The sequence below is a fragment of the Tenrec ecaudatus genome, chromosome 4 (genome assembly GCF_050624435.1).
Source record: "Tenrec ecaudatus isolate mTenEca1 chromosome 4, mTenEca1.hap1, whole genome shotgun sequence".
NCBI lineage: Eukaryota > Metazoa > Chordata > Mammalia > Afrosoricida > Tenrecidae > Tenrec > Tenrec ecaudatus.
In genome coordinates this window covers 39,657,062-39,682,009 of record NC_134533.1, presented here as the reverse complement: position 1 = coordinate 39,682,009, position 24,948 = coordinate 39,657,062, and the positions used below count along the sequence as shown (strand labels likewise).

The window sequence follows — 24,948 nt, the reverse complement described above, 5'->3', positions numbered from 1 at the left end:
TCAGACATATTTGTGGTTATTTTTCTTGTTGTTGTTTAAGCAATCAAATAAGCTCAAATTGAATCATAGAGTTGATCATTTCTTTTCTAAAGTGCTAAAAATCAGGAATAAGGTAAAGTTTCTTCCAATGTCTCTAATACAAAACAAATGCATTTTCACCTCTTACTGTGGCCGTGAGTCCGAGTGTCTGCGTAATTGAGAAGGAGGCTATCAAAAGACTAGGTACATTTTCATGCCCTTTCTTTCCTGATGGCAGAAGTGACTGCGATCTGTAGCAATCTGCAAACTCTACAGCGAACGGCCCTAAATGACCAAAACCGTACATTTAGAAACTTTCAAAATCCTTGTTGTTGTTGTTGTTAATGCTATGCAAAGGTTACATCAAATTCTCGAGAAAATTGTAACGGTTGAAAACAACAAACAACTCTAAATTAGGAAGATATTTTCAGAAATGAACGTTTCCCAAAATCATGCTTGTATTCAAGACTGCCCATCAGCCATTCCAAAACATTATTGATATAGCTGCCTGGCACCATTCCATGGACTTTTACGCATCTCTACAGTGTTGCTGAACAGACTGACATCTATTTTGTTTACTGGCAGCAAGTAAAAGCTCTATGTAGGATCATAAATAAAGAAGATCATGTTTAAAAATCACTAATATCATTTTAAAAGGTAGTGCAGGCTTGTGTTTGGCCGCTGTTTAGCTGTGTTAGGCCTATGAATGACAGCTTCCCTGCTTGAGGCACATGGAAAGCACAGCCCTCCCCATTCACTGACAGGACTGTGGCCTTTTCACACGTTCCTTCCACAGCAGTGTTTGTCCCCAAACACTGGCACTCTACACAATGGCATTCCTACCCCAACACCCCCGCCAGCACCACTGCGACATCACACGAATGCTAATGAGACGGAACAGGCCCGTCACTGAAAGTGTTAACCACATTTCATAGGAACTCATTTATGCTATTTCAAAAATTGCCAATTAAATGGATTCTGCTTAGCTCTGAGCAATTTCTAAGATGTTTCCACTTTTAAGGAAATAAATGTGATAAATGTAAGACCAAGTGACTTTATGCTGCCCTAAATATAATATCGCATTTTAATCTACACGAATCCGTGTAGATTTAAGAGCGCCCTAATGTAGTGTGCAGAATGGAGTTGCATGCTGTAATCGCCAAGCTAAAGTGAAAAATGGAAAAATGGCTAAGTTCGTAAACATCCATCAGTCGGTCTGAGTTTTCTTCCAAAGCGACATTATCAAAATGCATGTAAAAGAAAGTTCCCTTGGGACGCCTCCAGCACCCGTTCAAGTCTGTAATCTTTGATCGGATCCAAACAAAATACTATTCCTGTTTTCATTTTTGAATTATAAGTGGAATATAAAGACATTATATCAATAATTAGTTTTATCTTTAATATATCGCTCAAATTTGTTAAAGGTATTCAAATCATACCCATCACCTTTTTACCTAATTTATAGAAAAGGCTCTCCTAGGGTCAAAGGAAGTAAGGGCAGCTCAAACAAAGTTCATTAAATGCTAAGAGATTTCCTAAGAAATCCCGCTCTCAACTACAGCTACTGCCAGGCTTCTCTCTTAACCATTAATGGCCTGATAATGGTACCACTACTGTGACTTTTCTAAGCATTGCAAATAATTTTAAATTATGTCATGGCATAATAGTATAAAAGAGACTCAAGATACCTACAACTGAGCATGCCTGGGAAACAAATGTGTGTGCAAATGTGTGATTAGCATATTCCTTTTGATTATATATTTTTAAAATTAACAAGTGCTAAGCTAAAATTGCTGAGTAAAAAGCTTCAAGTTATTACAAATTAGTGAGTGAGTGTGTGTGTGTGTGTGTGTGTGTGTGTGTGTGTGTTGGGAAGTTTCGATAGAGATGGCAGAATCTAGTTTTTTTTTAATCCTTACATTTGGCATAATGTTGCAAAGCTTACTAATTGGTCAAATAGACAAATTCTGCAATACTAAAATTATTCATCTATATTCATATTTGCACGGAATATTTCTTTTAGTAATAATGTTTATTTTATATCACTTGAGGCCATTGAAGGATTTTTTTTCATCAAAGCACTAAGGATCTCTTAGAGCATTCCTTTTTCTCACAATACACAGGATCGGCCTTCAAATGCAATAGCGCTGTTTACATTTTAAATACTTCGCACAGTGGGGGAAAATATGCCACAATTACGTTTGGAATGGTGTCTTCTCTTTAACAGCCTTACTTTTATAAAACTAGAAAAGATTTAAAGTACACATGTACACATCCTTCTAAAAGTTTGTGAAAATGGAATGTAAATAGTAATGGATTTTCCATGACCTTTTGAAGCCACCTTGTTTATATAAACTTGTAGGAAGAAGCCCTGGTAGGGCAGTGGTTAAGAGCTCATCTGCTAACCGTAAGGTCAATGGTTCAAACCCACCAGCAGCACCATGGGAGAAAGATGTATAAAGATTTGCAGCCTGGGAAATTCTCTGGCATAGTTGTACTCAGTCACTGTGAAGTAGGAGTTCTCAGAACCACATTGGGTTGTTTATTGACTTTAGGGGGAATTTTTTCTCCCTTATGCTGGAGAATGATGACATCTCATATTTTCTTTCATAGAACATCTATTTCAACTTTCTAGCAGTGGAATCAAACCATATATGGCCAAATAAACTATTATTTGATTATGATTCAATTAGTCATCATTTACTTTATAATATCATTACCTCTAAAAAGATGTGAAAGACTATTGAAATTAAAATAATGTAATTTAAATATAAGAAAAACTTTTATACCTTTTTATGTATGATTTCAGCTTAATAAATTATATTCAAAGTCATTTTAAAGCTTCTTTCATATAGAAAGTTGTAAACTACCTTATCTGTAATACTTAATAATCGTGCTCTGCATCCATTGAAATTAATTTGTTGAGCAAACTAATGATCACATTTTTCAAATCAAGGGTTTTCTGCAAGGGTTGCCTCTGGGTACCTTGGTCCAAGACTTCTTGCCAGAGTCAATGCAAGTTGTTCTTTTTCAAACAAGACAGCAGGAGGTGCTGTGTGAACACTGAGCCTGACATCCCATTCCCAGCCCCCCTCCCCTTGCACGCAGAGAATAATAGCATGATGCTTTCACAATATTCATTTTTCAATAGCCTGTGTCCAGAGATAATGAGTCTAGTTCTGAACCAGAGCCTCCCAGTTAGAAATGTAAAACCTCGTCCTTATTTAATGTGGTAAAATGTATGGTTTAACTTCTTAACATCAAGAGCACAGAGGCTTTTTAAAAACCTGGCAACTCTATTTTTTATCAATGACATCAACTACATGGCTTTCAAGTGTGAATTCTACTTTAAGAAAATCAAAGTCCTTATGAGTATTTATAGAACAACCAAAGCCTCTATATACACATAAATGTAACGATTGAGTGTATAGTCAGCTATTAAGAGACAAAATCAAGTACGACCTGATGCAAACACATTAATTCTATTTCCATACTTTTAGTCCTCCAACGTGCAAGTTAAATAGATGTAAATGAAGTAAATTATTCTCAAGATGAAGTTAATTCACAATCCCTAATCTCAGAATAATATTTTGTATAGTTTAGCCCTAATTCCACAATAGCTATTCTAATTTCATACCAATAATAGAAAGAATGAAAGAAAAGGAAGATGAATACTTCAACCTTCAGAAGCCTTAGAAGCTATTCAGTTTCAGATTTAAAGTGACTGTCTATAGAATTTCCACAGAAGGAGCTGCCTTCGCTTTGCACAGTATGCAGCAAGAAAGATGAGACATATGACATCCCTTACTAAAAGACAGATACAATTAGCCCCATTATTGTTGGCTTTGAGATTACAGAAGCAGCGTTTTGGCTCCCTAACGGGCACGGAGCACACAAAATGCATGTCACAGTTCCTTTATGACACTGTGCCAATCATTGCCTCTATACGACCAAGTATACTTTTTAAATACACAAGCAAACAGTTCTAAAGAGGAGTGACTCACCTGCTTGTAATAATGTTTTGCAGACTTTAATCGTTGGTACAAGGCCAAAAGAACTCCTTGGAGGTACATCTTAACTCCAGAGGGGCTGAAGCCTTCTCCCCTAGAGACCCAAACTGGTCCCCGTAAAGGTGTGATGGGATTTTGCAGGCATTTTTCAAGCAGAGAAACTATGCGAGGAAAGAAGGGGAAATAAATTCTTTTGACCCAACCGACATGCATTGCTGGAACACAGCCCCGATACCAGAACTAACTCTTAACATCTATTATTTATATCTGACCTGGGTTAAGTCTTAGAGAGGCAATTCCTGCATCACTAGTGGCCGCCATGAAGGATGTATTTATATAGAGACACCCCCATGCAAGACTCATAAGCTTTGTGAGCACACCTGAATAGTTCTGAAGTGTACCTAACTAGCTGCACAGAGTGTCATGGTGTGCACTGATTGCCTTATCTTCTCATTTATCACAGATGAGTTGGAACCAACCTTGCTGAAATCTGTTTGCATTGTCCTGATAAAACTGTAAGATCCATGTCGTTTATGCCTGTAGCTTCCCGTAGAGGAGCCTTTCGTCCGAAAACTGCCTATCTGGAAATTAGTCATAAAGTATAATCTATACCTGCATAAACCATACTATTCGTTGCTGTTGCTTAAGTAACCCACAAGACAGGGTGGCAGGGTTGTTTAAAAATAAGGAGGAGCGTGTAAGCAAGCATTTTTATCATACCTTGTTGGTTTTTAAGTTTCTGAGAGCTAAACTACCCGGAGGTTTAGGAATGGTATCCCAGCACGCCTTTTGTAAACAGAGGGAAGATATTTGCTGTGGATATGTATTGCAACATCCATATGGACTTGACAGACATGTTTGTACACTTTCTCACACGATTAGCTTAGAAAGTCTTTCTAGTGTAAAATATTCCAATAACATGGCAGCTAGCTAACATTTTTCAAGATTTAATTTCTCTCTGAAAGGCCAGAAATAAAGAAATAATAAAACTGAGGTATAGTTGGAAACACAGAAAAATGAAAGGATCTTTCTTTTAATTTGGTGTTTTCTTGGGTGTATAGAGCACATACAAAAATGTACAAAATTACTATATGGCTTAGATAATCTTATTCTCATACATATTTCTACTAGAAATGGAATTAAATAGATCACCAGCCAAGAAAATAGGTCTGTGCCATTGGTTAAGTTATATGTTGCATATTTTATGCAGAGAGGCCTAGCATAGCAATCGGGAAATCGAATTACAATTAGGTTCAGCTGAGCTGCTGAGACACTGAGTTATGCAAATTGCCTTTGCTGGGATTCTGCTGAATTTTGCTCTCAGGAAAAAGTTATGCATTTTATGGTACTAAGTTGTACAACTCTCTACCAAAGCACAATTTAAAGCCTGTCACAAGTTGAGTTCTACTTTCAAATGAAGTTAAAGATTTTCTATTATAAATAAAGGTACAAGGAAATTATGACCCAATGATTATTTAGACAGCCTTAGTTATGTGCATGAAATCCATTCATCCAGCCTGAGAAACGTATTCCTAAAATTCACCTAGCAATTCCATTTTTCTATTCTTGGAGAAATTGCTTTTCTCTGTAAGTTTTGTCATTGACAAATGGCTCAGACTTTTTAAAAATGTAAAGCCAGATATATTGTACAAGATACAAAAAGTAAAAGAAAAAGCTGTTTACTTTCAGAAGTCTAAGTCTATAATGTTTCAGAGTATGAAGGCTACAAATTAACCTTAATTGTAATTTTTTCCTAAAGAAATCTAGGTAAAATATCACCAGCACTTTAGTTGACCTCCACATCAGTGATAATGTTATGCATTACATTTTAATCTGTACACTTCAATTTTTGCTCATGGGAAAGCATCGTGTAGACAGCTGTCAGATGAAAATGAAGTTAGATAAATTGAGAAAAAGATAATAAACTTAATCATTTACATTCAAAAGTTAATCTTGGATTTAAACCAGAGAAAATTGTATCAGATCCCCCATTCTTACAGATTTATTCATCTATGCTTATCACAAAATCACTTTCAAATTCTTTATGTGAGCCCAAGGGATCCCAAAGATGTGTTTCCTAGCTCTTCTGGCATAGCACTCTACTTTTCTCCGAGTTTCTACACTCTTTTTAAGAATTTAAGGGAGAAAAAAAGCAGCTTAGGGGAAAAGAGAAAGAAAGAATTATACCCAAACTCAAGCATTATCAGAAGTGATACTGGATAGAAAAATAGCTCCCATGCTCCACATGATTTATGTAATTAGGAATACTATGGAAACCATAAACAGCATAGCAAAGAAAGCAGTATTCACAGGCAGGTTGTGTAAGGGACTTCAGAACCTGCTCTGAGCTTCTTGAATAATCTGCTCAGTATTCCAGCATCTCCCTGCTGGAAGTGGGGCCCTCATTATAATCACGAGAGCGCTAATAAAGGTTGGCCTCTGAACTAGGGATTAGAACAGCTTCTTTTTCTTTGGAAGCTGCAAACTAGTAACTTTGATGGTCTTCTTGAAGAGCAAGACAAAGCACACTCCGAGAGCACACCATGTTTCTACCAACTAGGAAGGTACAGAAAACGTAAGAAAATGATATGCCCACGCATTTAGAAAGGACGTACAAATCAACTCCATGTGTTATGTTGGGAAAATAAAATGTATTAAGCAGCAGCATTAAAGGGCTCTTCATAAAAAGGGTGTCCTGGCCCAAAATGCTCTGTTGAAAATATAATTGATTTTTTTTTAATATATACAGTCCTTTGACTTTTCAACCCAAGGTTTTAACTTGAAATGAACTTTTGTTCAAGTGTTCTGATGGGTATTTATAGATTCTAAACCAAAGAACTCACAAATGTTTTCAAGCAATGACTTTTCTCCTCTCTTTTTATAGATTTATCTTAGAAGCAGAGCTTTCTTCTGTTAAAGATTACTTTCAGCCTGGAAAAGACCATAAACCAAAATGTTGCTAAGTGCTAACAAAGAGTGGAGCAGGCCATGAAAACAAAATCGAAAAAAAAAAACCTGTCTTTTCCAGGGAATGGACTCTGAAATATTGTTGTCCTTGTCCTTTCCCTGTGTTTCCATTTCTTTAAACTGTCTCCGAGATATTGAGTCAAAGAGGTTAGCTGGGCCACTGTTTCTTTATTTGTGCGCACAACCACGCGCAAGTATTTCTATGTGTGAGGCCTTTTGTGAGAGGGTTCTGCCTACTTCCTCTGAGTTACAAGATTGTAACAAGAACTCTGCTTTTCTATACTTCCCATTTTTCCTTCGTGACCTGCACATTTAATGAAATATGTGGTATCAAAATAAATCATCCCTTAAAATGTTGTCATTATGCACAGATCAGTCCAATATGATTATTTCAATTAAGATCATTTCCGCCACTAGAAAAGTTATGTGGATGACTCCTTTTATCCATTGTGTTGATTCTTAAGTTATATATATGGGAAAAATAGAAAATGAATAAAATAGTTTCAATTTTTTGAACTTAATATTAAGGATCCTGGGTAAATAGATCATATGAGCACAAGTTGTAGCTGTATTAATTCCACAATTATCAACCTTTTACACTCATCTGTTCCAGTCCTTTGGCAATTCTGTCCTGTTTTTCTTTTAATGCTCTTTCAATGTCTTGTGATGTTCTTATCAAATGTGACCTCCTCTGCTAAACTATCCCACTGTTTAGGCAGATTTAATTGTTCTTTCCTCACTGCTTTCATAGCAATTTTATTCCCTACTGATTTACATTAGTCTCTTTCTTCTCCCTTCTCACTTCCATACCCCATAATTCATGAAAACGTGGGGCTGTGAGATCATAGTGTTTTCTAATTTGGTAAAAAAAAAAAAAGATGCATAGTAAGTGTTCTATGGATAAATAAATGGCATTTCAGAAATATAGTGGGCAAACTTTTTAAATCATTTATCAGGGACTCATACAACTCTTATCATAATCCATACATTTGTCAATTGTGTAAAGCATACTTGTACATTTGTTGCCCTCATCATCCTCAAAATATTTGCTTTCCGTATGGGCTCTTGGAATCAACTCCTCATTTTACACTTTTTTCCCCTCCCTCCCCGCTCTCCACTCCTTCATGAACCCTTGATAGTTTATAAATCATTGTTATTATTTTATCATGTCTTACACTGCCCAATACCTCCCTTCACCCACTTTTCTGTTGTCCATCTCCCAGAGAGGAGGTTATATGTAGATCCTTATAATCAGTTTCCCCTTTCTACCCACCCTGCCCTCCACCCTCCTGATATCACCACCCTCACTACTGGTCCTGAGGGGTTCATCTGTCCTGGATCCCCTGTGTTCCCAGTTCCGATCTGCACCTCTGTACATCCTCTGGTCTAGCCAGGTTTGTAAGGTAGAATTGGGATCATGATAGTGGGGGAGGGGGCATTTACGAACTAGAGAAAGGTTGTGAGTTTCATCAATGCTATACTGCATCCTAAATGACTCGTCTCCTCCCCACTACCCCTCTGCAAGGGATGTCCAGTTGTCTACAGATGGGCATTGGGTCCCCATATTTCACTCCCTCTGGGCAGATTCTTAGGTGAACTTTAAGACCAGAGGTCCAACCATATACATCTCATAAACCTGTGACTTTCTAAAGACTGATGAGAATTGACCAAAGTTGATCGATGAATAAAGTGGAACTCCAAAGCAAACACAGCACAACTGCTCATTTTCTCCTCTAACAAATCTGACATATTTAAAAAACATCTGCTTTATTTTAATTTTTCTTATAAAGTTATTTTGAAGACTAAAAAGCAAAACAAGGAAACAAAAAGAAACCCGCCAAATTTTGCAAGTATTAAGTAGGTGGAAGAGGGCCAGAAACAGGCAATAAAAAAGAACCCAGAAAGTCCTTAGGTGCTTCACTCTATCAAGAGCATGCTGCTGCACAGAAAGGTATACAATGAAACCTCAATAATAGAGCAATCATATTAGAGAAACATCAAAATAACAATTTTAATTAGCAAGACAGTCTCCTCTCATAACTCCTAACAGTGAGCTCTAATGTTAAGTGAAGTCCTCAAAAACACCTTCTTTAAAACCACGGACTCACGCCTGATAAGAAACGTAAGCTTACCGTGGTACAAGATGAGTACTGTGCACGACAAGGACTCCAAAGGGCTCTCTCGGGAGAAGCCACAGAGTTTAATGGGACCCAGAAGTAGATCTAGGTTTGCAGGTTGGCAAGCTCTGTACTGGGGAATATACCTCCCTCGTCAAAAGCAACACCTTACATTAAAAGAGCCATTTTGCATACTGCATTTGAATCTCCTGTGGAAAACCAAAGATCTATTTTAAAAGAGCACCAGAAATCGTCAAAGACTTTAACAGTCTGCTTCCAATTAAAAATTAAAATCCATGCCAATTAAATCTTCAGAAGCATCCTGTACGATCTCTGTGATTTTCACAATCAGAGTACATGACACAAGGAAAGGCGAGAGCATGGCCCAGAGCAAAGCTAGCTAGAAGGAAACTTCTACATGCCCTTCAGCAGCAAGCTTCAGATCTCAGCCTAAAAAATACTCTGATATTTCACATTAATACGTTAGGACTTGGGAAAATTTTCCACAAATGCAATTGGAATTTATTTTAAAATAAATCACAGGCTGCCACCCATAGGCCACCATTCTTCCAAAGCCAAGATGTCCCAAGTACTGGACCAGGCCTCATCCCTGTGACCCCACTCCTTCTCTAGCCTCACCATATTTTCAGGGTGGTGGTTCAGATTCATTGCTCAATAACCCCAACATGCTTTTGGTGATTTTGGCTGGGGTAACAGGGCAGGAGGACCTGGTTGCCTCAGGTAGAATAGGATACATGATGTGATACCTCCTGGGTCTTCCAGATTACCTCTCACTCCACCTCCTGAGGTTCTCTCTGGGGACCTTCACCACTCTTGCCTCAATGACCCCATTTAAATCAATTACCCAGAGCTTTCTCTGAAGGAATGATGACCAGCCAGGATGCTGCCTTTAAAATGCAAATGCCACTGGCCACTCATCCTCTGACCCCCAACTCTGAATCCGTACACTGCCCCATCCAACCCATGTCCACTCAGGAAGGAGTATCATAGAAGATGAAGGGGTGGCATGGGTGCCTGTCAACTGATTAGGTCCCATGGCCCAAGGTACTTGTGTGCTCTGTGTCCAGGCTCCTGCTACCATGTAAGCCTGGGAACTGGGACCTGACCCCAGGGTTCCGCTCCCTCCTTAGTCTTAAAAGCAGCCCACCTTCAGGGCCCCAGCTGCTGCAGCCTCCACCTCAGTGCCCAGTCCAAACTCACACCAAATTCTGCCATCGAGTTGATTTCAACTCACAGCAACTCTCTAGGACAGAGCAGACCCACCCTGCGGGTTCCCGAAAAGACTGTACATCTTTACAGGAGAGCGAAGACTCAACTTTCTCCCATGAAGTGCCCAGTGGTTTCCAACTTTGGGGTAGCAGCACAATACTTACCCCTATGGGCCCCCAGAACCCATTGGGCAGCACTCTGTCCGTGCTGGTCACATTCTAGTGCCCCTCTGCTTCCCGTGGCATTTTAACAATTCAAGGGAACTCCTCTCCCTCCCAGGTGGCGACGTGCTTTGCAATATAAGCTTCCTATCTCTGTGCACATGGCGTCTACTGGTCGAAGAACCTGTCATGACCCTCAGCATTCATTACTGCCAGAGGTGCATTGTTAATGTGCCAAAGAGTGGGATAATAAGGTTTTATCTTGTTTTTCCTATAATAGTACATGCAAATAAGAGGTAACAAGATCATCAATAAGTGAGGAGTAGGAAGGGTTGGAAAACTCCCAGTTCCCGAGCAACCAGCAGACGCCACCCAGAAGCATGGTCTGCTGGGAAGACTGAGTGATGAAGAGCATGCTGTTTCCTGGCTTGCGTGGTTTACATCAGTGTCTTTTTATTCAAACAAAACTAAACTAACAGCTGCTGTGTACTTTTGTTTACATGCTATATGTCAAATCTCATTGTCCCTAAGGTACTTATGAGAAAAGATTTAGCAGTCATATTCTTAAATACCAATGCCTACCCAAATTTGGAGTTTTCCTCCACTGAACAAAATGACAAGCACACGCTTGCTGTACTTAGAGCGATCTTTCACAGCTGCTTTAGTTTTTCAGTGATCCTATTAAACTGACGGCATAGTGCCTGTGGGGTCGACAGTGTTACAATAAGGCTGTAAGAGACATTGATTTGTATGATCGGATCACACAGAACAGGGATGCATTGGGGGGAAAGAAGAATTTCATAGGTCATATTGTTTTTATCTGAGTAAAATTTAATTTAGAAAGTATCACCTTTATTGGACACCAGGTTATTTGAATTGTTGAGCTGTGGGTGGATGTCGACAGCAGGGGTTTAGGAAGAAGTAGGATAACTTAGGAAATCCCCTCCGATTTGAAAATGCAGCCTGAGTCGTGTCTGTTCTCAAGCTGCATGAGGTAGCTGTGCGTTAAATGTGCTGGCGCATCGTCTGCTTGAGCAAGGGGACCGAAATGGTGTGAATTGTTCATGCCTTGCTGCATTGGTTCACGGCTTGTGATTGATCATTTGTAACTATATCTACTCCTTGTTCCATGAAATCAAGTATGGAGTAATGGGTTCATCAGATTTGGGGGTTAAATTGAGAGTGAAGAGGCACTGTGTGTGGAAATAAGAGTTGCCATGTTCAGGGCTGGCCTTGTAACAGCATGGAATCTAAAGGCGATATTCAAAACCACTTCACTCATCATACGCTTACTGATTCTGAATAGGGCCCATTTGCAGGGGACGTTTGGTAGTTTTCCAATACGCTTTATGCCTCTTTCTACTTCCACCACCATGCACATCTTTTTTTTTTTCATAAGCCCCCAGTCACACATTGGTAGAACAGGTCAGCATACACAATTCATTTATTTAAATAACTTGATTTATACAAGTAGAAATAAGCTGAGGGTCTATTGTCTGAATCTTCCCTTCCACCTCAACAAAAATAATAGTGTGTCTTTGAAAACATTAGTATTTTGTACACTCAAGCACTCTAGCATCTGAAATAGCTGATATTTTGTAATGCTTTAAAACAACTTAAATGGAATTCACATGCATGCAACTTTTAAGTTCCTTAAAGAATTGTAGAGAATTAGCTTTCTACTCCCATAAAGAGTTACTGTCTCAGAAATCCTCAGGGGTAGTGTTATTCTTGTATAGGGTCACAATGAATCCGCATCCACTCCACGGCAGTGAGTTTGTTTCTGAAGTCTATTTTCGTGCTGTAGTGATCTATTACAACATATCAGTGTTGCACATAATCTGAACTATAGCTTCTTAGGTAAATTTTAGGAAGTACGGGGGGGCATTGTGAGTGCATTGGTTAAAGAACTCAGCTGCTAACGAAAAGATAGTTGGTTGGAACCTAGCAGTCACTCCGTGGGAAAAGATGTGGAACTCTGCTTAAACAAAACTGACAGCTTTGGAAACTTTGTGAGGAAATCCTCCATTGTTGGAGAGATTCATTGTGAGTCCGAATTACATGACGATAGTGAGCTTGGTTTGGGAATGTATAAGGTATGGAATTCAATAAGGATATCTAACACAAACCAGAAGTAACAGCCTTTAGAAATGTCACTATGTAATTGCTTGCTTGCAATAATTAATTTTTTATATTATTTAAATATCTATATTATTTATATTAGGAGCATGTCTTTATATTAAATTCCTACCATTCATATGTTTGGTAGCACCAACAGGACCAACGGGGCAACTTTCAGAGTAAGGTAGACTAAGAAGGGGGATTTGGCAATCTGGTTCCAAGAGGGGATAGAGGCCTTATGAGTAGCGGTGGGACACTGTCTGGCATACTGCCACGAGATGCGCTCCTCGGGGAGAAAGGCGTTCCAAAGAAGACAGAGGAAAAGTATCTCCTTCTCCAAGTGGAACTGATCTTCATGATGTGAAGAGAGTAAGCTTAAAAGATCTTTATTTGTTGATGTGACAAATGAGCTGCAAACACCCATCAATAATCAAGTGAGGATGATATTAAGTATGAATTTGGTTTCTAAAAATGAAATGGAATTAATGAAGACTTATATTCTAGGCACGTAAGGACTGAAATGGATTGGTATTCCCATGTTGAATCAGACAATCCTATGATCTACTTTGGAGGAAATGGCAAACAGAGGAGAAATTGCATCACATTCATCATAAAAAATAATTTATTTCAAGATCTATGTTTAAGTACAAGTCTGTCAGTAATAAGATAAAATCCATACACCTATGAAGACAGCTGATCTATTCAAATTTACACACTAACTACTGATGTAAGAGGAGAAGAAACTGAAGGGTTTTTACCAACTTCTGTAGTCTGAAATTGATTAAACATGCAATAATGGTGCATTGATAATTACTAGTGATTAGAATGTAAAAGTTGGGAATGAAGAATTAGAAATGAGAAAAATATCACCTTGGTGATAAAAATGACTCGAGATTGCATGATAGATTTTTGCAATGACAAATGCCTTAGTCATTTAAAATAGCCAATTTTCAACAACATAAATAGTGACATGTATCTGTGAAAAGAGATCATAGAAAGATTCAAAATCATGAGTCAGAACATAGCAAAGGTCTGACTACAAAGCAGATCATTAATTGTTCGTATGCAAGTTCAAGTTGAAGCTAAGACGATGAAATAAGTCCACCAGAACCCACGTGCAACCTTGAAAATATGACACATGAATTTAGAGACCACCTCAAGAAGACTGATAACAGAACACCAGGTGAGTTGTGGAATGACATCAGGGATGTCATACATGACAGATGTATGACATACAAACACAGATGTCAGAAGAGATTCTGAAACTCACTCTTGAACAAAGAAAAGAGCTAATACTTTGTGTTCTTAGGCTCAAAGAAAAGTCTTATACTACAATGTGCATAGGAATTCAAAATCAAAAGAGAAGAAGACACTCAGCGTTCCTTAAGCCAAAAGAACCAAAGAAAATTCAAACCTCGGGAAAATATTAGACAAAGCAGAGGATATCAGAAGAAGATGGAAGGAATATACTTGGGTGCTGGACAAAGATAAAACTGATTGTCTAGAGCCATTTTGAAGGCAGATTATGAACAGGAACTGATGGAACTGAAGGAAGAGATCAAGCTACACTTAAACCAAACCAAAGTCACTGCCACAGAGTTGATTCCAACTTATAGTGACCTCATAGGGCAGGGTAGAATGGCCACTGTGGGTTTCCAAGACTGGAATTCTTTATGGGAGTCCAAAGCTTCCTCTTTCTCCCAGAGGGTAGGTGGTAGTTTAGAACTGCTCACTCTGTGATCAGCAGTCCAACATGGACCACTATACCACCAGGGCTCAAAACTGCAAGCAAGGCATTGGCAAAAACAAGGGCTCGAGGAAATGGCAATTGATGTGTTTCAACAAATAAAGACAGCAATAGAAGTGTCCCTCCTCTATGCCATGAAATTTGGAAGAAGCTATCCTAACAGTCAACTGGAAGAAACCAATATTCCAAAGAAAGGTGATCCACCAGAATGAGAAAGTTATCAAACAAACCTATTAATATCTCAGACAAATAAAATTTTGCTGGAGATAATTTAAAAATGGTTGCAGCTGTACATTGGAAGGAGACTGCCCGAAATTCAATCTGGTTTCAGAACAGGAACTGGAATGAGAAATGTCCTTGTTGATGGCAGATGAATCTTGCCTGAAAGCAGAGAATACAAAAAAACAAAACAAAACCCGTTTGCCTGTGTGTTACTGACTATGCAAAGACATTTGTCTGTGCGGATCCCAACAAACTGTGAATAGAAACACAAAGAATAGAAATTCCAGAACACCTCTGTGCAACTGTACAGAAGAAGCACATCAACACAAAAGTGTGTTCGAATAAAAGAGGATGCTGTGTGGTTTTAAATCCGAAAACGTGTGGTATCCTTTCACCATTCTTATTCAACCTGCCTTCTAAACAAATTCAAGAAACTGGACTACATGGAGAAGAATGAGACACTAAGATTGGAGGAAAACTCCAATTAACAACCTGTGGTATGCCGATTGTGGACAGAATTTTTCTTGCTGAAAGTGAACAGTACTTGGAATTCTTACTGCTAGAGATCAAAAGACTACAGTTTGCAGTATGATTTACACCTCAACATAAAGAAAGTAAAAATTCTCACAAATGAACCAATAAGCAATATCATGGCAGAAAAACCCACTAAAGTTGTTAAAGTTTTCATTTTACTTCTATTCATAGAAGACAGCCAAGATATCAAAGGGCATGTTGCACCCAGCAAATCTGCTGCAAAGCACCTCTTTCAAATGCTCAAAAACAAGCATGCTCTTTGAAGACTAAGGTATGCGTGTCTCAAATCATAAGGTTTTTAATTGTCTCATTTCCCGTGAAAAACGAAACCATGAATAAGGAAGACTTAAGAGTAAGTCTCTGAATTCTGGTTTTGATGAAGAACATTGAGTGCGCCGTGAAAATGAGCAAATCTGTGTTGTGAGACGCGCAGCCAGAGTGCTCTCTGGGGGCAGAGGAGTAACACTATCATCTCATGGACTTTGGAAATGTTGTCAGTAGGGCCCAGCACCTAGAGAAGGACATCATGCTTAGTAAATTAGAAGGTTTGCAAAAAAGAGGAAGACGCTCTACCAAATGGATGGACACCATTCCTGCAACAGTGGTCTCAACCACGTCAACAATTGTGAGGTTGGTGCAAGACCTGGGCAGTTTTTCAGTCTGCTGTGCGTACGGTCACTACGAGTCAGAACTGACTTAATGGAGTCTAGCAGCATCCAACAATATATTAATACTCAGAAAATTTTAACCCATGTGGTGTTCAATGAAGACCGAATTAAGTTTTGATGCAGAAGACAAGATGTGATAAAAAAAAAAGATAGCAATTTTGGGAGAGAATCATATATGTAAAATGCACACATATACAAACAGCATTTAAATTGTTAATTATCAAACGTCTCAGAATTCTGTTGCTACCTTGTAGAGTTGCAATCATTGGATAACTAAAAATATAACAGATCTATTTTTTCTTTTCTTTCCTTCTATACTCCCACGACCTCTTCCTTTCTTTCTCCCTCACAAGTCTCAGAGAATATCTGTTGCACACATACACAATTCCAAAATATTTGGGAATCAGATAAGTTGGCAAACTTGCTGTTAAATTTTGTTAAGCAAAAAATAAATCAGCATATTATTTACATTTAAATATCTTATTTTAATGTTTTTATTTTTGTTAGGTCACCTTCTTTATGACCTTGCTTATAATACTTACTATTTTTCCCAAAAAAATCCTTTGAATTTATTTTTATTTTTTCATTTAATTTAACTTTCGAAATAATTTTATTGGGGGCTTGCACAACTCTTATCACAATCCATACAGCAATTGAACCAGGTGAGTTTGTATATATATTGCCATCGCTTCTCAGCCTTTTGGCTAAGATAATTTGTATTATCTGTTCTTATCAGTTTTAAATATCTTTTTTAGGATGTAAAATACATGTATCATAAAGGAAAACTACTTTTAGTATGACAAGCTAAGAGAACCTTGATATGGTTAGTAATTACAATGGAGATTGATCTTCCGACACTTACTTCTCTGGTTTACTTTGTTATAAAATCTTTGATAATATAAGTCTGGATCTTCTGTAATAAGAATTTTACATTGTTTTTGTCTATTATTTTTTCTCTTTTTCCAAAACTCTGAAGAGGAGGAAATCTTATCTCTACTGTGTCATGTTCTTTTATGTGTAAAAATATATAAGAAATTATTTTATAATAGGTAGCAAAAATGTAGCTGTTTTCAATTGTAATTATATGTATTATGATGGTTTTCATAATTCTGAGAGCCCTGAAAGGATTATTAGAGTAAGAGTTTGATGTGAGGATTCAAGACTGAGAACTAAGAAATATAAAAACCACAAGAGAGTAAGACAAAGCAACAGAAAAGAAAGGAAAACAAGAACTCACTAAGATTTATTTATTTACATTTCTTAAGATCATTTTATTGGAGGGTTTTACAGCTCTTATAACAATCCATACATCAATTGTATCAAGCATATTTGTAAATATGTTGCCATCATCATTTTCTAAACACATACTTTCTATTTGAGATCCTTGCTATCAGCTCCTCTTTTTTCCTCTTTCCCTCACCCTCCCATTCTTGTGAACCCTTGATAAATTATAAATTATAATCATTTTCAATCTCACACTGACTGCTGTCTCCCTTCACCCACATTTCTGGTGTTCGACTGGGGAGGGGGGTGGCGGGGGTGGTAATGGTAATGTGTTGATCACTGAAATCGGCTCCCCTTTTCGCCCCACCTTCCCCCTAAACTTCTGGTATTGCTACTCCCATTTCTGTTCCTCAGGAGTTTATCTGCCTTGGATTCCATGTGTTGTGAGCTCTAAGAACTCAGTTTTAAAATTAGATGAAAGACTGAATCAAAGTTAGTCCAACAAAACCTAAGCATGAAGAACCTTCAGCTATTATCTTCATTACTATGAACAAGAGTCTGTAATTCAAAGACTTCAAAAAGGAATTACCGAAAGATGCTAAAAGTTCTACACATAGATCAGACTGCTTTGTAATTGTCCATATCACACAATTCACACATTTAATAAAAGATGACAGTGATCCCATTATAATGGAAGGTCTGGAACTGCCACTAAAAGACATTTTAAAATCAATCCTTAACAAAATTCATAATATTCTGGGTAGATCAATAGCAGAAATATTAATCAGTGGCTACTTAGCACATTCTGATTTTGATCCAAGACAAGGAGGCCCAAATATGATGCCTGGGAATCACTAAGAGACACTGACAGTCACAACTAAGGAACAAAGGCAAAGGCACATGAGGTCCCAGGAAGGGCTGAGGCTTTTGCTGAGAAGCAATTTTCCAACACAAAGAAGTTCCAAACTAGTTGCCTTTGTATATATACACACCAATTCTTGTCCTAGGGGTTTGTCTGCTTGTTTTTAACAGTTTATTGACATATAATTTGTGTACCATACAAGTCAATGGTATGCACATATTAAAAAGGGTTGTGCAATCAAAACTACCGTATATACTCAGATCTAAGCTGAGTGTTTCAGCACAAAAAATGTGATGAAAAACAGGGTCGGCTTATACACGGGTCAGTGGTACCCCAGCGAGGAGTAACATCTCGCGGGAGATTGCCATTCCTCCGCTGTTCATTCAGAGCCCCGCTGACACTGCAGGGCTTTGAATGTTTGTTTACACATATCTAACCAATCAGAGCTGTCCTATGATGTGGACGGCTCCAATTCGCAGAAGCACCCGTAGTGATTCACTTATGCCGGCAGCTGAACTGGTAAGGATGTGTCTGTGGCTGCGCTCCGTCTCTCCCCTATGGTCTCTGTGTTAATTCACTTCCTGGATTTCCCACCCTAGGCTTATACTCCAGTCAATCAGTTTTTCTGGTTTCCTGGGTAATAATTAGGTACCTTGGCTTATACTCAGGTTGGCTTATTTTCGTGTATGTACGGTAATCAAAGAACATTTTCTTCATTTTTGTACTCATTGTTATTAGTGGCCCCTTTCTCCTTCCCCAACCTCTCCATCATAACCCTAAGAAACTATTAATGTAGTTACTGTCTCTATAGATTTGCCAGTTTGGACTTCATGTCAAGGAAACCATACCCAAAACCCCTAACAATAATAACAAAATAAAACACAGAAAAGCCTTGATTAAAAGAAAGCAGAAAAGAATAAAAGCTAGAGCAGTGGGTCCATGCTCATGATTCCTCGTCTTATCATGTTCTCCATCATCCTGAAGCAGCTGCCTTGATGGAATGGACTTCTGAAGACAGAATTACACTACCAGCTTGGTGGCGACACCTTACAAGGCTGCCACAATGTTCTCCAGGAGGCTGTACATGCTCTAAACTAGCAGCCAGTATATGGTGCTGTTTCTCCACAGGTGCAGGTTCACAGGTGCAGGAAGCAGGGCGTGGAAATGGAGGTGGCAACATTCAATATTACTCCAAATGACCCACTCACCACATCTTTGCTTCCTGTCCTTGCAAACCTATGTTCTCCTGGTCTATAGGTCTTAGTTTCAAAGGCAGAGTACTCCCACCTAGCAACACAGCACTAATTCTATTGAACTGGAAGTAAGAATGCCGATGGCCATTTTGGAGTCCTCATGCCTCTGGATCAACAGGCAAAGAAGGATATTACTGTATTATTGAGTAATATGCTTGATCCTATTACCATGAGGAAATTGGTAGCACTGCATAATAAAGGTAAAGTGTAATATGTCTGGAGTCCAAGAGATTCTGTCTTGTTATTAAAATCAATGATAAACTATAGAGCACTTCAATTCAGACATGACTACTCATAATCCGAACTCTTCAGGAATGAAGGGTTAGGTTTAAGTCGCCCCACTAGGCAAAGAACCATGGCAAACCATGGCAAGGGAAATATAGAATGTGTAATTAAAGAATAAAATTCTACATACCAGTTACAGGTGCGTGGCCAACTGCAGAGATGAGGATTGTGAATGTTTTTAGTAATTCCTATTTTTATGTATGCACCAACACAGTTTTGTTGGTTCCATTGTAAAATATAATAGGGACAGTGTGTTTTGAGTTATACAAGGGTTAATTGCATCATGGCTTTATTGTTGTCTTTGTTTGGAGATTATGTATGGCTAAAGAGTTCTGTATAGTGTCAAGTTGACAAAGAGTATAGAGTTTATGTCAACTAGACATTCAAGGGTGAAGGTAGGGGTGGAGACCAACCTATCAATTAGGTCGTAGCCTGATGAACCTCCTTGGTGTGCGACCTTCTATATAAGACAGAGATCCTAGGCAGAGCAGAGCTTTCTTCTGCTGGAGCTGGAGCTGGAGGCTACATTAGTTCGAAGATCTGGTCTATCATTTGCTGAACCCAGAAAAGAAAACTTTAAAAAAAAATAGGTAAGTTGAGTACACATAGGACAGGAGGGGAGGTAATCCAGGGACATGAAGAAGTAGGTCGAGATGAAATCGTGAAACCCTTCTGATCGTGATGATGATGTAAAGCTTGTTTCAGAAAGAAAAGTTATGACAAACTGAAATCACTTCATTTTATAGGGTTAATAGAATGACGGGAATTTCAGAACACTTAATTGCTCATGCACAGCCTGGACATAGAGCAGGAAGGTAATAATTTGAACAGAGCAAAGAGAGTCTACCTGGTTTAAAATCAAGGTTCTGTCACTTTACCATATGTAGTCAATGTGTATACTGAACAAATAATCCAAGAAGCTGGGCTATGTGAGAAATCACGGCCTCGGGATTGGGGGAAGGCTTATTAGCAACCTGCCACATGCAGGCGACACAACCTTGCCTGCTGAGAAGGAAGACGACTTGAAGCCATTACGGATGAAGAATAAAGCCTACTATATGAATTACAACACAATGTAAAAAAATCCTTATAATTAGATGAATAGACAACATCATGATAAATGGAGAAAAGACTGAAGTTATTAAGGATTTCACTTAACGTGCACCTTCAGTCAGTGCTCATGGGAGCAGCAAAGAATCCAAATGGAGTTTGGCACTGGGAAAATCTGCTATACAATCCCTCTTTACAATGTTAAAGGGCACATTGGTCACTTTGAGGATTATTTTTAATAATCTCACATGAATGTGAAAGCTGAGCAGCAAATAAGGAAAGCAAGAGAAGAATTGATACATTTGAACTATAGTGTTGGCAAATATAGATATTGAAAATTACCACGGACTGACAGACGAATAAACAAATCTAAGAAATACAGCCAGATGGCTCCTTGCAAGCAAGGACAGCAGACTGCCTCTCATTCATCTCATAACTTTTGACATGTTTACAGGAGAGACCCAGTGCCTGGAGGAGGCCATCGTGTTAAGTAAAGGAGAGGGTCAGTAAAAAGAGCAAGACTCTCAATGAGATGGATTGACATAGTGGCTGTAACAATGAGTTCAAACAGAACAAAATTGCATGCGGGGTGAGTGCAAGATTAGGCAATCTTTCTGTTATGTGTAGGGTCACTATAAGTCAGAACTGACTAGGTAATGCTGTATAGAGCATGCAAACACAAACTATGGACTCAAGACATCACTCCAAGTCACCTCACAAGAAGAGAAACCAAGATAACGAATCACCACACAGGTGCGTCATGAAAATAGAATTATCTGGAAAACATATGGACTGTGTCACCACCAGAGAGACCATGCCACACAACTCAGAGACACAGGCTTACCTCGGAAACAAATGGACTACACCACGCCCACGAGGGCATAAACCTAGAGCAAGTAGAGCACAGCTGCATCTTCTCATGCTCGAAATTCTATGCTATTGCTCTGGGTGGTTTTCTTACAATATCGTTATTTCCTGTGCTAACTGGCATTTGTGTGATAGGATATGGATCATCAGCAGTTTATACCTGTCTCGTGTGCATTCTCACCTGCGCCAAACTCAGTCCCGTGAGACAAACACCTAACAACAACCGATAAAATAATGCAATTTGATGGCAAGCGTCCACGTTGGGAATATATGAATTTGTAAATTCATAACTAATTGAGCAATGACTTCCATGGAGGATGAATATAAATTTGAGGCAAAGATATCACTAGCACACTAAAGATTCTTATCTCTGATCATGGCCCAGTGAACATTATCATCAATTACTTGATGGTGTAAATTTGGTACTTACGCCAAATTTAAAACCGAAAACAAAGATGGGAGGAACTGTTAATCTCTGGATGACAGATTCAATATCCAAAAGATCTTGGCAGCCTGACCTACTAAATAAAAATCTAGCATGTAAAGTTGTGTTCTCACGTCTAAAAAGTCAGTAGTACAAGATAGGTGAATTAGTTGAAGAGCAAATTGTGAATGAAAACTTAAGAGCTTCAGTTGCCGGCAAGCTCGTACAGGTCAGCAGTATGATGAGCCTAGCCAACTAGAACTAGAAGCTACAGAGCACTTGTAGGTTACATAAGGACCCGAAAAGGAGGACATGGGGCTCCCTTACCCTTATTTGACATTAAATTCCAGAAAACAGTGCCGTTTGGAAGATCACAAAGAGGAAAACTGAAGGAAAAGAATTTCCAGAAGAGAAAAGAGTGGCCAGGTTCATAAGGGAAGACCAGGGATAGTGATCCTGAAAGATATTTAAATAATGAATGGTAGCTATGTTCGAATATTTAAAAGGCAGCCAAGAACTCGGAATTCATTTGAACTGTTGGGATTCCAGAAGGCATAGTCAGGAACAAGAGTAAGTGTTTAAAGAAATAAGTTTCAGTTAACTGTTAGATTTTTTTAAAAAATACAACTGTCGGAAATAGGGCATACAGTGACTGGATGGACACTCGTCAGAATTGGTTAGCGAGTATTCACAGCCTAAGTGTGGGGTATGACGATCTCCATAGACTCTTTTGATTTTGAAATCTAAAGTAATGCAATCACTGATTGTATTTTAAAGTAGATCTAGAAAAAGAGCCATCATTGTTTTCTTTTATCCCACTAAGCATTTAAGAAGGGATTGAGTTTCTAATTTCTACATGATATGATGGACCATTACTCAGGGTGGTTGCTGAAACATTGAATAAGAGCAGCAGTGAACTAACGACAAAAATAATTCATAGTCATTAATTAATTAATGGAAATTTAATGAGAATTCTTTACATTTTAATTCATTTAAAATTTTCCCATCACTTAACTATGGCCAGGCATCCTCACACTATGGCCCATGGGCCACATGCGACCCACCGAGGACATTTATCTGGCCCGCGGGTGTCTTCGCCCTGTCTATTTTTTACTTCAAAATAAGATATGTGCAGTATGCAAAGGAATTTGTTCATAGTTTTTTTTAAACTATAGTCCAGCCCTCCAACAGGTCTGAGGGACAGTGAACTGTCCCCCTGTTTAAAAAGTTTAAGGACCCCTGTTTTAGGCACTGGAACTGTAAATTAATGAGCATAATTTTGCTCAATATTTGTTTTTGGAGAAAGCAGTATTTACTCAGTTTCATGCTATTAGGACTTTTTTCAAACTATGAGACAAACTCCAAGAATGGGAGCAATTAATATAATCTATCTGTTATACTGCCCTTTATTGAGTTCTTACTATATGGAAGGACCCAATCTAAGTGCTTTAATGCACTAGTTCATATCATTTTCTCGGTCATTTTATGAAGTGGTCACTATTGCTATCTCCATTTTACACATGAGGAAACTACAGTACCGAAAGGTTAACCATTTGCCACAATGAACACAACCGCTGAGTGTTAGAGCATGGCTTTCTATCAGGAGCCCTGCCGGTGCAGTGGTTACGCCGAGGTCTTCTATCTGCACGCTCAGCAATTGGAAACCTTCAACTGCCTACCAGCAAAGACCCTTCCTCCGGGCTTTCTCCTCCCTTCTAGAGTGACAGTCTGTGAGTCTGCATCAACCTGATGGCAGTGAGCTCTATTTGGGTCAAGTAAGGTACTAGTGACTGTGCTCCCAAACCACTGGTCTCAACTAGAAAGAACATGAATAACATTTGAAGTCATAGTTTCAAGGTTTGGGTTATGAAACTTTTTGTTATGTAACCCTCGGCTAATCGCTTAATCTCTCTAAGCTTCAACTCCCTCATGAGTCAAAAAAAATAATAATAACTACCTCTAGGGTGATTATGAGTAGCAAATTAAATTAGATATGCATAGCAGGTACACAACGAAGAATAGTAACTTCCATTTCTTTATTATCTGCTTCATGGAGCTTTTGTGAAAGCTGTTAATACATACAGAACATGTTTTGATCAAAGTAGAGTTCTTCTTCAAGTTATCCTGAAGTTCCAAAGTTTTGCTTAAAACAAGTTTTATATCAAAATATTAGCTAAAAATTTATACATATCTCTTATTTTAAGTTTTTGGGAAATATGAATTGATAATAGAATATTCATTCTATGATGCCTCATTTATATAGAGCATAAAATGTAACTATAAAACTCCTTTTTAGAGGAAACTTTGCTTGCTGCACCTTAACACAATCATTCTTTCATTCACCACTCCCAAAGGTCCTCTAAATTCTCCAGTAGCCATCTGCTCCCTCTTTGAGTATGACATTTTGGAGTTATGTTTAAGGGGAGTCAGAGAGTGACTTATTGGTCCCTAAACCTAAAACATGGGTTGCTAAACCTGAAAAATAACCTGAGTGATTTTGAAGAGTAAATGATGCTAAAAGAATAAGACTTATGAAGAGGCCTTGATTGGGTAGCTTTATGCTTTGATAGTGTTTTAATATGTAACATGATGCTTTAATAAGTAGTAAGTATGTGATGTTTTTCCTTTCTGGTTTTGTAGTTTTTTAGTTTCTACACTTTCTTTCATTGTGACAACAGATATATATATTAAAAAAAACAAAACAAACACTACCATCAAGTCAATTCTGACTCATTGCAACCCTGTAGGATACGGTAGAACTGCCCTCGTGTGATTTTAAGACTGTACATCTTCACAGGAGTAGAAAGTCTCATCTTTCTCCTGCAGAGCAGCTGGGAGTTTCGAACTGCTCATCTTGAGAAGAGCAGTTCCACACATAACTCACTACTACCAGAGCTCCTTGATAAAGGCATAAGCATAGATACATAAATGTATAAAATAATAATTTGCCATTTTAATCATACAAATTAATTGCATTCATCAAGTTATATAACCATTACCACCATCTATTTCCAAAAACTTTCCATAAATCTCCCCCACAAAAACTCTGTCTCCCTGATAGCACTTGATGCTTCAGCAATGATCCTGAGGAATGTTTTGTCTTATTACATAGAAATGTAGCAGCTAGATTCCTCATTAGCGGCTTAGTACAATATAAGAATAGAATGACTAACTTTTTCACTGTTATA

At 38.3% G+C, this 24,948-nt stretch overlaps 1 protein-coding gene and 1 pseudogene across 1 annotated transcript in view; one reads left to right on the top strand and one right to left on the bottom strand.

The window, feature by feature from the left end:
- The window catches only part of DCDC1 (doublecortin domain containing 1), a 469,848-nt gene that overhangs the window by 372,562 nt on the left and 72,338 nt on the right, over positions 1 to 24,948 (bottom strand). The window contains exon 6 of the mRNA XM_075547690.1: positions 4,023 to 4,189. Coding sequence (XP_075403805.1) covers positions 4,023 to 4,189 — 167 coding nt within the window. The remainder of the gene's footprint in view (positions 1 to 4,022; positions 4,190 to 24,948) is intronic.
- LOC142447405 (U2 spliceosomal RNA) lies at positions 16,480 to 16,613 on the top strand (annotated as a pseudogene).